Genomic DNA, 13,012 nt, shown 5'->3' with positions numbered 1-13,012 from the left:
TCTATAAGATGAACCATTAAATAGAACACAGGTCCCAACCCTTGGTCCATATACTGATACCAGTCCGTGGCCAGTTGGCAATCTGGCCATGCAAGCAGCAGGCAGGTACACAAAGCTCCATTTGCGCAAGTGGTAGGCGCACACATCTCCTCCCCACCACCACTGCTGCCGTGGTTGGTCCGCTGACTCAGAAAGGTTGGGAACCTCTGAAGTAGAACTAAGACAACCAGATATGCTAAAGTTATATTAAGTTAGCACTGTAAAACATAGAAATGCTGTTTTTCTTCATTTTACATAAACAAATTATTTATTTCCATGTAGCTTATAACATCTTAGAAATGTGCTCCACCAGATTAGATGCCACCTGCTTTAAAACAGCTCATCTGACACGAACAGTGGAATTTGACTTTTTAAAAAAGAAAAGCATCCCCATGATGCATAGCAAAAATGAAATTTCAAATCAGCGAATACTACAGAAAACATTCGGCTTTAGTAGATTTGTGTGGATTATGCAAACCCAACTCCTTATTTCATCAATCTTTTGATAGGAAGAACAATTAACATTTGTATCAAAAGCTTGTTAATATGGCATAATGCCATTTCACCAGCTGCCTCTGTCTAAACCCCAAATTGGATCATTGTTGCAAATGAGTAAGGGGCAGGGAAAGGTTTATACAAATGATACTTGTCTATGTTTTCCGATAAGAAAACAATAAAAGAATATTTTCAAACAACAGTAACAGAAAACAAAGTAGGAAAAATAGAGAAAGATGAAAAGATTGTTTTTATTCTACTGCTATGGAGTCAATAGAACAGGCCTGCACAATATTTGGCTCACTACGCAGACTTGTGTGCCTACCAACCTTTTTCAAAAGTAGATAAATTTGCTGCTCTTTTCTGAAAGGGCCCACTGCCCAGCACTTCCAACATCTCCAAGCCTCACCACCGCTATCATCTCCAGTGCTACGTCTGCTGCTTCTTAGCCACCACACAGCTGATTGGCATGCCAGGTATTCCTTTGCAGCCTGCAATGATTTTTATTTATTATTTATTTATTTATTTTATTGAACTTATTAGTCGCCCCCTCTCCCCACAGGGACTCGGGGCGACGTACAGAGCAATAATCAAGATAGCACCATAAAATCGTGCAGAGGAGGTAAAAATAAGTCCATAAATAAGCATACTTACAAAGTTTAAAACCCCAAAAATATTAAAAACAAAATTTCCCATTGTAAAATGACCTGGGGTGGCAAGATAGTAACGTTATGCCAGGCCGGCTTGACAAAACAGGTAGGTCTTCAGCTTCAAACGGAAGGAGCGAAGATCGGTTGTTGTCCGGATGTCTGGGGGGAGGTCATTCCAAAGGGTAGGGCCCACCACAGAGAAGGCCCTACTCCTGGGCACCGTCCCCAGGCACTCTCTAGAGGACGGCACCCGGAGAAGCCCCTCCCTGTGTGAGCGAGTGGGTCGCAGGGATGTATGGGGCAGGACGCGATCCCGCAGGTAACTAGGCCCTGTGCCATGGAGCGCTTTGAAGATGGTAACCAGTACCTTGAAGCGCACCCGGTAGGCCACAGGAAGCCAGTGCAGCTCGCGCAGGATAGGTGTTATATGGGAGAATCTCGATCTCCCCATAATAACCCGCGCGGCTGCATTCTGGACCAACTGCAGTCTCCGGGCGCACCTCAAGGGGAGCCCCATGTAGAGAGCGTTACAGTAGTCCAGGCGGGACGTCACCAGCGCGTGAGTGACTGTGCGCAAGGCCTCCCGGTCCAAAAGGGGGCGCAACTGGCGCACGAGGCGAACCTGGAGGAACGCCCCCCTTGCCACGGTCGCCACGTGATCTTCAAAGGTCAGCCGATCGTCAAGGAGGACGCCCAAGTTGCGCGCCCCTTCCACCGGGGCTAATTGCTCATCCCCGATGGTCAGCGATGGAATATGCTGATTGAATCGGGAAGCCGGGAACCACAGCCACTCTGTCTTGGAGGGGTTGAGCCTGAGCCTGCTGTCATCCATCCAGACCCGTACGGCTTCCAGACATCGGGTCATCACTTCGACAGCCTCGTTGGGGTGGTTTGGGGTGGAAATGTACAACTGAGTATCATCAGCGTACAGATGGTAACTCACCCCAAAACCACGGATGATCTCGCCCAGCGGCTTCATATATATGTTGAACAAGAGAGGCGAGAGAATCGACCCCTGTGGGACCCCACAAATGAGGGGCCTTGCGGTCGACCTCTGCTCCCCCGTCAACACACATTGCGTCCGGCCAGAGAGGTAGGAGTGGAACCACCGTAGCACGGTGCCTCCAATCCCCAACCCCTCCAGCCGGCGCAATAGGATACCATGGTTAATTAATTTATTAAATTTTATTAATTTAACAATGGGACCATTTTCTCCCTAAAAGTTTCTGGAGCATTTTAAAGTTGGAATATTTTAGAGAGGTAAAGCATCCTCTTGCCTGCGGCATGATGTAAGCCTTGCTGAAATTAAGTAGATGTAGTCTTCAACTTACAACCACAATTGAGCCCAAAATTTCTGTTGCTAAGTGAGACAGTTGTTAAGTGAGTTTTCCCCATTTCATGACCATTCTTGTCATAGTTGTTAAGTGAATCACTGAAGTTGCTAAGTTATTAACATGTTTGTTAAGTGAATCTTGACTTCTCCATTGACCTTGCTTGACAGAAGGTTGCAAAAGGTGATCGTTTGACTGCAACCACCATAAATATGAGTTAGTTGCCAACGGTGTGATTTTTTTATCACATGGCAATGGAGATGCTGTAATGGTTGAAGTGTGAAAAATGGTCGTAAATCACTTTTTTCAGTGCCGTTGTAACCTTGAGTTATCGCTGAGCAAACTGTTGTAAGTTCAGGACTACCTGTGGTTAGGTAACAATAAGAGGAACAGTATTTTCTTCTATACATTTTAATCCGTGGTTTGACATCTGTGAAGTATTCATTGCCATAAAAAAATCATCATTCCTTAAAATAAGGATAGAGGAGTTACGTCAGCGTTCAGTTTTCTGATATCAAGTGGTAGTGTAAAACATTTCCTGAAATTAAAACAGCTGATTTTTCAATCATTTCAATGCAGAATAATAAATCTCAATATAATTTGGAAGAGTTCTTTATCCAAACAGTTAACAATTTCCCACTGATTAATTATATTTATTGCTGGAATAATTTGTATGGTATGGTAGCAACAATAATTGTACTTTCCTGTTTCTATAATCAATGTTTGAGAATGCTGTGTCTTGGGAGTTTAAAAGGAAAAGGAAAATGTAATTATCTTCAAGATATAGATTCTCAATATTTCTATCGTACACAGCAGCATGGACAAAGGGGTTGTTTTGTATGCAGTTCAAAAATATAATAAATATGTAAGAACAACTTTCACTTTGAAAATCCTCCCCTTTAAATAGAATGTTAACATTTAATAACTACACATGGTTAAATGTTAAGGAAGTAACTTCTTGGTCATAAACAATACCAAAAAATAAGAATGTAGAATCAGGAAACATTTCTATAAGCAAAGTAAATGAGTGATAAAATCCTTATTTTCAATGGGATGCCTAGGACATTACATGTAATCCTTTGTCAGGCCTATTTATGGTGAACTGTGGATTGTTTTGCTTTATTTTATAAGTCAGTAAAACACTGTGCTTGTTTATTATAAGCACAGTATATTATTTTACTGACTCATATATTTCTGTTACCTGTCCTTGCAGCAAGTTAAAATAATTAATTGTACCTTACTTAGTTTTTAGAAAAATTTATATCTGAAACATTTCTGCTGTTCTTTGAAGAATCAATAGTGCATACCCTCATTTTTGTTTCTATACTTATCAGCTGTTTTAGTCTAGATCAGGGGTGTCCAAACTTGGGAACTTTAAGACTTGTGGACTTCAACTCCCAGAATTCCCCAGCCAGCCTGGCTGGGGAATTCTGGGAGTTCAAGTCCACAAGTCTTAAAGTTCCCAAGTTTGGACACCCCTGGTCTAGATAGAGCTGTGTTGTCTTTTTAAAAAGCCCTCACAGGTTAAATAAGTGCTATAGCTCCATCCGACCAACCAGGCTGACACCTGCCATTGCCTTGATTACCCCATCACATCTTTCTGGCTTTTAGTATTGGCCAATACCTGCAAGCTACTCAACATTTAATATTTTCTTTAATGTTGAAGGAATTATGGGTAATGAAAATGGCTGACCGTTTGTAGCCATTCACATTCACCACAGTATTGATAAAGCTGTTAGCACTGCTCGTATAACCACATTGAAGAAAATCTATGCTTGAAAAAATATGTTATTGGAACTTTAGCAAGGAACTGCAGAAATGACAAGTATTTTAAACAAAGTAACAAGCATTTATTAAGGGGGGGATAAAGTCTTTTTTATGGGGTACAGAAACAAACAAACGTTCATCTGGTATATGTGATGCATCAGAAAGCAAGAAATCATACAATAAAAACATTAATTAGACTTGTGAATTAAATGATTGAGACATTAATCCTTGATGCTATTACTTAAATGGCAAATTTATGGGTTATGTCAGTCCCTTTTCAAACTCAGTTTCTATCTTTCGTAAAATTTTCAATTTAAGAACTTTCAAATTTATTTCAGCCTTTTGCTGAAAGACTTTAATTAAAAGGAAAATATGGTTTTCTGAAGTTCAAAATAAGACATGGATGCCATGCTAAAATGTGAATAATCACCTTTATTAAAAACAACAAATAAGCCTAAAATTCGAGAAACAGGTAATCTTTTTTTAAAAATGCAGATTTAGAAAGAGCTGGCAAAATAAAAACATCTTTTCTCTTTTTCCAAATGTCTTAATTATTATGTTTTTAAATGTCTACTGTTATTTCTCCTGTGAATATTATAATATGAATTATTTGTGTGTCTGTATTTATGTCTTATTTGCATGTGAAAGACATATAATTGTTATTGATGGCTACTAAAAAAATCTCTGTGATGAATTTACTGCTAAAGCTGTTGTGAAGAGTGAATATATCATCTGTCTTTTCCAGATGTGGTGCATGGTATGAGATGCATTCTTGCTATCTTTTCATTTGTTTCTCCAGTTCTAGCTTCATCTCGATTTTTTCATACATTAATATTTGGCTTTTCTTTCCTTCCATTTCATCTTTTCCTACACTGCCTAAAATCCTTCCACCATCATGGCAGAAGAAGCTATCACTCCTACACTTATTACCTGTAAGTAACTTACTTGTGCATCATCAGAGTCATGCTTTCTGCCATGTTGTCCTTCTGTGCATGAATAGTATATTCTAATAATTCCCATTCTCTTGTGAAACTCAAAACACTTTTCAACTTTGCTTGGAACAAAACATTTATATGTCATTGCAATGAAATCCATTTCCCTTTATGATCCTTTGCCATGTACTATGTGTTAAGTATTGTACTTTTTTCCCATTTAACACTATTAGAGAAAATACAATTACTAAAAGATACTCTTAAAAATAAGACTCAATATTTTTAATTAAAATATTTGCAACAAGTAATTCCAATCCTATTTAGAATGAGAATCCAAGTGGGGGATGGGATGGAGCATTCTCTACTTTTTTGTCCTTCCTGAGAAATCTGGAATCATTTATAGTAACACCCAGTACATTTTTAATCTTGTTCATAACAACTACAGTATTGCTGGAATGCTGTTGGATCATATAACATCAGGCAGCCTTCTCTAATGCTGTGTCTTTTTATAGTTTGGATTTCAAATTCCATAATCATTGCCGTGTGAAATAATAATTGTCTTGCTGAAGTTCAGTATGTTTTAAAGAAACCAAAGTATGCAAGTCTTACAAAAGTGATAACCATTTTGATAAATAAGATAACAGGAAACAGTAAAGACAGCATCTTGGAATTTTTCAAAACATTTACAGGATTTTGTTTACAAATATTCCCTTGAGATTTAAATTCACAAGGATTGTTTATATGATATGATGAAATAGTGGATAAGTGGAAAAGGATCAGGGAGCCCAGGTTCAAGTTTATCTTGAAAATATAAGCTTAGTTTTCTCAGAATATTTCAATAGATTGTTGTTGAATTTTTTAAAAAAAGGAAGAAATGCTATCTTGAGCTTCAGAGTATTTTTTTTTACAGCTGTAAGATATTCTGTGTATTTGATTGAACATAGGAATAAAAATTGAACAAATAAATAAATACATGATTTTTGGTTCTTAGATATTAGACATATATACATCTATGAAAATCTGAATTTTATGTAAGAAATTGTAAGTAATGTTCTTGTAAGAACATTAAAATAATTTTTACACCTTAAATGAGAAAAAATAGTTTATAGATTTTGAACTATAACATATTTCATTATTTAATGGCATGTTTTAATCATAATATTTGCATGTGTTTAAGTCTTCATGTTATAAACTGGTCCTTACAGTGTTCATATTTATGGGAACACAAAAATAATTCCTGAGTGTGAACTACCGTATTTTTTGGAGTATAAGATGCACTTTTTTTCCTCAAAAAAGAGGCTGAAAATCTGGGTGCGTCTTATACATCGAATACATAATTTTTTGCCACCCGAAGCCCTGCCCCTTCACCAAAATGGCCATGCATACCCTTATGGAGGCTTTCAGAGAGTTCCTGGGAGCTGGGGAGGGCAGAAATGAGCAAAAAATGGGCCATTTTTTGCCCCCCCAGCCCCCAGCAGCACTCTATAAGCCTCCATAAGGCTACGCATATAATTTTTTTGACAAAAACTGGGGCCATTTCCCCCCTTCCCCCAGAGCACTCTGTAAGCCCCCTCAAGGCTATTTGTGCCTTTTAAAAAAAAAACGGGCATGTTTTTGTGAAAAACAGGCCGTTTTTGCGAGGTTTGCAGAGTGCAAAAACTTTTTTCCCCTTTTGGAAAGCTCTTTAACTGATTGATGAGAATTACATTGATCAGGTGCTGTGCCAGCAGAAACAAAGTCTTAGTTGCTGCAGATTGTCAGCGATTTCCTTCTCCAGCACATGGATAAATACACCTGGAAACATCTACCTACCTACCTACTCTCTCTCTCTCCCTACCTATCTACTGTATTTCTCCCCCTCTCTCTTTCTATCCCTCTATCTATCTACCTACCTACCTACTCTCTTCCTATCTATCTACTGTATTTCTCTCTCTCTTTCTATTTCTCTATCCCTCTACCTACCTACACACACTCTCTCTCTCTCTACCTACCTACTGTATTTCTCTATCTATCTATTTCTCTCTCTCTCTCTCTCTATCCCTTTATCTACCTACCTACCTAACTACTCTCTCTGTCTCCCTATCTTTCTCTCTCTTTTTCTCCCTCTCTATCCCTCTATCTACCTATCTACTTTTTTTGTTTAATTTGCCTCTTCAAAACTTTGGTGTGTCTTATACTCCGGTGCATCTTATACTCCGAAAAATATGGTAATTTATGCAGTGAATTGAGTCAACAGTATATAGAATTATCTTGTTCTGGCTTACCCAAGTAATCTCTAAATTACGGAGTCGAAATTCAAGAATGATTTTAGTGTAAATGATGTATTTTTTTATCCGTTGCATTTTCTTTGGAGAAATAATGGGTGCAATTTAAAAAGCTATGGAAAAGGACAGTAGTTTAATAATGAGTTGAACTGTGGGTTTTCTGAGTGCTATAATGAAATATTGAACTATTCCAAGCACACATATATGAGGAATGAGGTAAATACACACAAATCAGTAGGTAGCTAAAGGAAAGCAATAGATTAAAAAAATTAACTTTGAAAGTCTTGTTCATGAGCTTTAGTCATTTAGTCAGATTTGATCTGAGATATGATTTGTCAGAATTGCTTCATATTTCCCACCAAGTAATCAGACTTTGTTTGAAATGTTTCTTTATCACTCTTATCTCCTATTATATTTTTCCTGCCCTTATATCATGGAGATGAATACAGTCCTATTTCAAAATTAAAGTTTGTACTCAAGAGGAGACCAAATGTCATCAAATTGTGTTTACTCTAGAAGAAAGACAAGGAAATGTACTCATTTCCTGTGGTAAGAGAATAACCATAAGCTCAGGATTAAAACTGGTTAGGCACTGATCATATCAGTATGAATGTTGAGTGGGTACATTTCAGTATCAAGCCTGGGAAAAGAATAGGAAAAAGTCAATTGAGGGTCAATAAGGATTTTTTTGGGGGGGTGATGGGAGAAAAGGAAAAAAGCTTAAGTTTTTAAATGTGGGTCATAGAAATACTGTACAGTATGTTGAGGTCTTGATTTCGGTCTTCTGCAGATACAGAAATCTTTTTTTTTTCTTACAACAAAACAGTTTATGTAGGAGTCCTGAGTCCTTGATGTTGTTATCTGGTTCCTCAATGAGGTCAACCCTTTGAGACAGACCAAATCAGGAAACAGACACCATAAGAAATACTAGAATTCTACTTTATTGATATAGGCTACAGTAACAGACTTTTGAAAGTTTGACAGACTTTTCTTTCCCTTTCTCTTATACCAAAGAAAATCAAGGCAGGGGAATTTAAGTTTCGTTCTCACACTTTACTGCTTTCCAGGGCTAAATTTATGTTTTATTAATAGTTGCTGCATATTTTCTTCAAAGCCATCTCTGCACTCCACTACATATGTAGGGTTTTGTTTCTGGAAGAGTATAAATGTATAGCTATTCTTGATCTGAAGCTTGAGAGCCAGATTTGCCTGTTATACTCCCAACAGAGCCCATGATCCGAACCCGAGAATATGTAAAATGTCTCCTCAAGAATCAGTTGTACCATATCAGAGCCTCATATAAGTGCTATTCTATCCTTGTCAAGAAATTCCTCTCATTACTGCCATATGCTGGCTTTCTACCAGGTTTCTTCCTTTCATACTACTACCTAAAAAACTAGGCTCCATATTTATTGGACTATTTTCCATATTTACACAAATCAATCATGCTGCCTTTTGCCCACAAGCTACACTGTAAACACATCCAGTTTTCCACTGATTCACAGATCCTTAAGTATTGCCCTTGTTCAATGCACACATCTGTATGATTACTACCTTATCTAGATCAGGAGAAGAGGGGAGAAAATGAGGTGTGTGTATTTTGGATTCCCAGAAAATATTTAATATACTGAAAGGTCAAGGGAAGCAGCAAGTGATGTTCATAACCATACCCCCGTTCAACAATTTCTTTTTAATACAGCCCAAACCACCTCATTGGCCACGTAATCTGCAGCAAGCCCAGTAGGACAAGGAAATTAGAAGTTAGAGATGCAGCCAGATAAAACCATTGCGTAAACCAAAGCAATCTCAACGGCAGGAAAAAGCCCAAAGCTCATGTACTCAGGAGAAAAGAGCTTAAGATTTAAAGCCTGAGGTAGACAATAAATATGTCTCATGTAGTTGTTCTATGCATATGCTTATTTCTTGTCTATGGTAAAACAGCTTCTCTAGAATTATTACATTGTTGAAGTTTCTGCTGTTATGCAGTTCCTAAATGCAGAGTTGAGTTTCTGAAAGAGTAAAAGTTTTTATCCATACCTGATCTTATTTCTAACAAAAAGTGCCTGTTACAGAAGGAGAATTGAGGGAAACAGTTAATTGCTTTATCCTCCTGATATTGAAGGGATTTGAAATCCAATTCTGTTGCTGATTAATCTAGTTACATTACAGGAATGAGGAGAAAATTATTCTTCCATACCCGTATAATCCTTTGCAAGCCCTCACAAATTGGCTTGCCAAGGATTGAGAATGCTCCAGAAACACTGGAGGATTGCTAAAATATATGAAGGTAGAATTCCATGAGAAAGTTCTGTTGTGTGCACTGACTCCCACGTTACTAGTTTTCAACCTATGGATATATGCTAAATTTAGTAGAGGATCTTTTGCCAAAATGAAGATAGCAATCATTAGACATGTGCACAAAAAAGAAAATATGGTCTATTTTGTTCTGGGCACAAAATGACACAATAGCATAATCCCTGTTATAAATGTTTTATTAGCTTGATAATCTTCAAATAGGCTTTCTGATTTTTGTCTGAAAAAAATTCAAAACATTTCATGTGTCCAACCTATGAGAAATCAGGGCCAGTTGCTTTTTTTATTCAGTGCCAGTCAACACGTCTGTTGAATTCAGCGCTATTAGACTCAGGTTTGTACACTTTGAGTGCAACAGCTGTTCAAACAAGAATTTCACATTACTGAAGAAACCTGGGATAGAAAGAAGATTGGTTGATGGGAATGTCCCATTAATGTCTCAAATCACCTGAGTTATATCATTCAGGTGTTTCATAATAATTCCTGTACATAGATTTTTTTTTAAATATAATTTTATATTGTAAATATTTGCTACTTACTTTGACAGAATCAACAGCAAACAAAATTTATTTCATTATCAAGAATATTGTTTTATTCTTACCAACTTTGGTGCCAAACAGTCATCATAATGCATTGATACAAAACAACTGCCAATTAGATTTTACAAAACTTATTCCATTCCGCCACTCTGTGGTACTCTTCAGGTATAAAGCTCAAACTGCTTATTCCTCATCTGTAATATTTCATATATATGCTGAAGAGCTGAAGAAATTTCTTGGATGAGAAGCAAAACATCTTCAAAGAAAAAGAAAGTCCAGTTGTCTCTTGAAAAAGCACCGTTGGGACAGCTTATAGTATAATTAAGTCATATTCAACCAAATATGGTATCAGAGGTTTGAGTAGATTAGTTTTATTATGCTATATTACAGATAAATTAATAAGCATTATTATTGACTTTTCAGGTATAGGCAAAAGTATGTATCGATCAATATATTAAATCCTCAACTTTAAAATATGATCAAATAGAATAAATACTTAATTCAGTGATCTATTTCAAGAAATTGGAGGGTTTTTGTAAATGTTTAATCAGTTATAAGATCTACTTATATTTTGCCTTTATGTGTATCTTTGTGTAGCATAAATTAGAATATATATTTTGAAATAACTTTTTCACATTATTTCAAAGTTATTTCAAATCTGATAATGTGATTAAATGATTTACTAAATTGATAAAACCGATTATTCTAATCCAAAGAAAACAAAATCTAAATTTTACAGCAAATGCTTCAAATGTTGGGGTTTCTAGCTTGCACAGAATAAGCTATCTTGGATATGTCTAAATATGCAAATATAATACAAGCGTAACAAAGCACACAATGCATATAATATGGCTATCTAACATGATTCAGAACAATTTACCGCTCTAAATACGAGTGATAAAGAAAAATCTTCATTCCCCATTTACCTGCAACAGTAGAACTTGTATCTGAATAAACATGGTATTAATTTTGCACTGTTAGTAATTGAATGATTGGCATCTTAGTTATAACTGCAGTAAGGATAATATTGTGTTCTTCTGCTCTGTTTTTCTAATTAGTCATGTAGCTGTGGGATTAATATAAGATAGAAAAGGTCACTTAATGTAATTGGTTACTGCAACATTATTTATGGATTTTTTGGTGATTGGTAGGGTTATACTGTCAGACAATCAAGCAAATGAGTTCAAACTAGTGATCCTTAAGACAATAAATTAACCTCAACAATAAATAAAAGGTTACTATTTACTTCAGGCTCTCTCAAACTACCTAATCTTGATTAATTGTGTTTTTCCCTTTGGATAACATTTACACTTTAAAATGCTATTCAAATTGTAAATCCATATTAATAAATATAAAATAATATTGATAAATAAAATGCATCATATCCTTATTGTTAAAATACTGTTAATTTCACAACCTTAACTAGCATCAAATTAGCTTGCTAATATACATATATTATACTATCCTTTTTTAATAGAGTGCTATTGTGTTCTAATTTCACAATCACTTTCTATAATAGGTTTGTCAAAGTGATTGTAATCTGTTCAAGGTTACCATGAATTTTACAATAGAATGAACATTTAGCCATAATTATGACACCCAGTTTTATTATAAATACTTTTAATTGGATTTTTCAAAAGTTAAAGGGTTCAATAAATTATAGAATACTGATTTGATGTATCACTATATTTGCATAGAAAGTTCACAACCATTTTCTGAGTTTACATGATAGACCTACTCTTGGTGAGTATCATGAGTTATATGATACTGCAGTATTATTTTGTAGTTCTGAATATTTTGAGCTGCTAAATGTGAATGGGTTTTATTTTCATATAGAAAGTTAAAGTTATATGTAAATCAAAAATAAGTATTCTTACTTGCTTCAAAATAATGTCAAACCTACTAAAGATTAGCTGTAAAATAAGCTTAGAAAATCATTATTACAGATACCTAAAATACCTAAATAATAAATTATTTTCAGCACGCTGTCGTCTCTGTGAAGAATTAAATGGCTTGAAAACTAGAATGCAAATTTTAAAAACTGCACCTTGTATACAATTTCACTATAAATTATTTTGCCTATTTAAGGAATACAACTGTAGCAAATTTAAACCACAAAATCCATATAGGGCAAATGCTCTCCTTTTCAACCCTATTATAAAAGGAAGATATATTACTTGTCATTATGATTAAAATTTCATTTTTATAGGATGCCTACCTAAAAAAATTTCTCTTTCCGCAATATTTACGGTAATTAAATAGTTCATGTATAATTTTAGCAGCATGTTCTTCTCTTTCAATTTTCTCTTCTGGGAGTGTATGCAAGTAGTGTCTATAAAAACTTTCCATCTTTTCTTTCTTTTGGTCAGAATTTAAAGCACAGAGAGAGAGAGAGAGAGAGAGAGAGAGAGAGAAAGCAGCTTTTCATCTTGCTTTACCAGAAACAGACATTTAGAATTAATTCATAAATGTAAATAATTTCATTATAGATATTTGCATTATTTTTTACAGAGATACATACATGTCTGAGGAAATGGAATTGAAAAAAAGCTTGTTACCTGACAAACAAAACAAAGCCCCTAAAATATTTGCTTAAGATGATTGTTGCAGTTTTAGCAGCATCGAAGTTTGAAAAAAATAGAAGCATAATGAATACCTGACTGAAGATTCCAAATAATTTAT

General features: G+C 35.7%; 1 protein-coding gene and 1 long non-coding RNA gene across 7 annotated transcripts in view; one reads left to right on the top strand and one right to left on the bottom strand.

Moving 5' to 3' along the window:
• PTPRM (protein tyrosine phosphatase receptor type M) overlaps positions 1-13,012 on the top strand; it is a 471,605-nt gene that overhangs the window by 326,200 nt on the left and 132,393 nt on the right. For 2 of the 6 annotated variants that reach the window (XM_081950795.1, XM_081950798.1), the window contains one exon: positions 5,185-5,214. The exons of the other annotated variants lie outside the window; for them this stretch is intronic. In XM_081950795.1, coding sequence (XP_081806921.1) covers positions 5,185-5,214 — 30 coding nt within the window. The remainder of the gene's footprint in view (positions 1-5,184; positions 5,215-13,012) is intronic. 6 annotated transcript variants of the gene reach the window in all.
• The window catches only part of LOC309390910, a 40,855-nt gene continuing 38,210 nt past the window's right edge, over positions 10,368-13,012 (bottom strand). The window contains exons 2-3 of the long non-coding RNA XR_014175201.1: positions 11,257-11,396; positions 10,368-10,586 (exon numbers count right to left, since the gene is read on the bottom strand). This is a non-coding gene — a long non-coding RNA (uncharacterized lncRNA). The remainder of the gene's footprint in view (positions 10,587-11,256; positions 11,397-13,012) is intronic.

This window comes from Natrix helvetica (genome assembly GCF_964273705.1).
Source record: "Natrix helvetica genome assembly, chromosome: 4".
Taxonomy (NCBI): Eukaryota; Metazoa; Chordata; class Lepidosauria; order Squamata; family Natricidae; genus Natrix; species Natrix helvetica.
The sequence above is the reverse complement of the archived record's forward strand: the minus strand, read 5'-3'. Positions and strand labels throughout refer to the sequence as shown.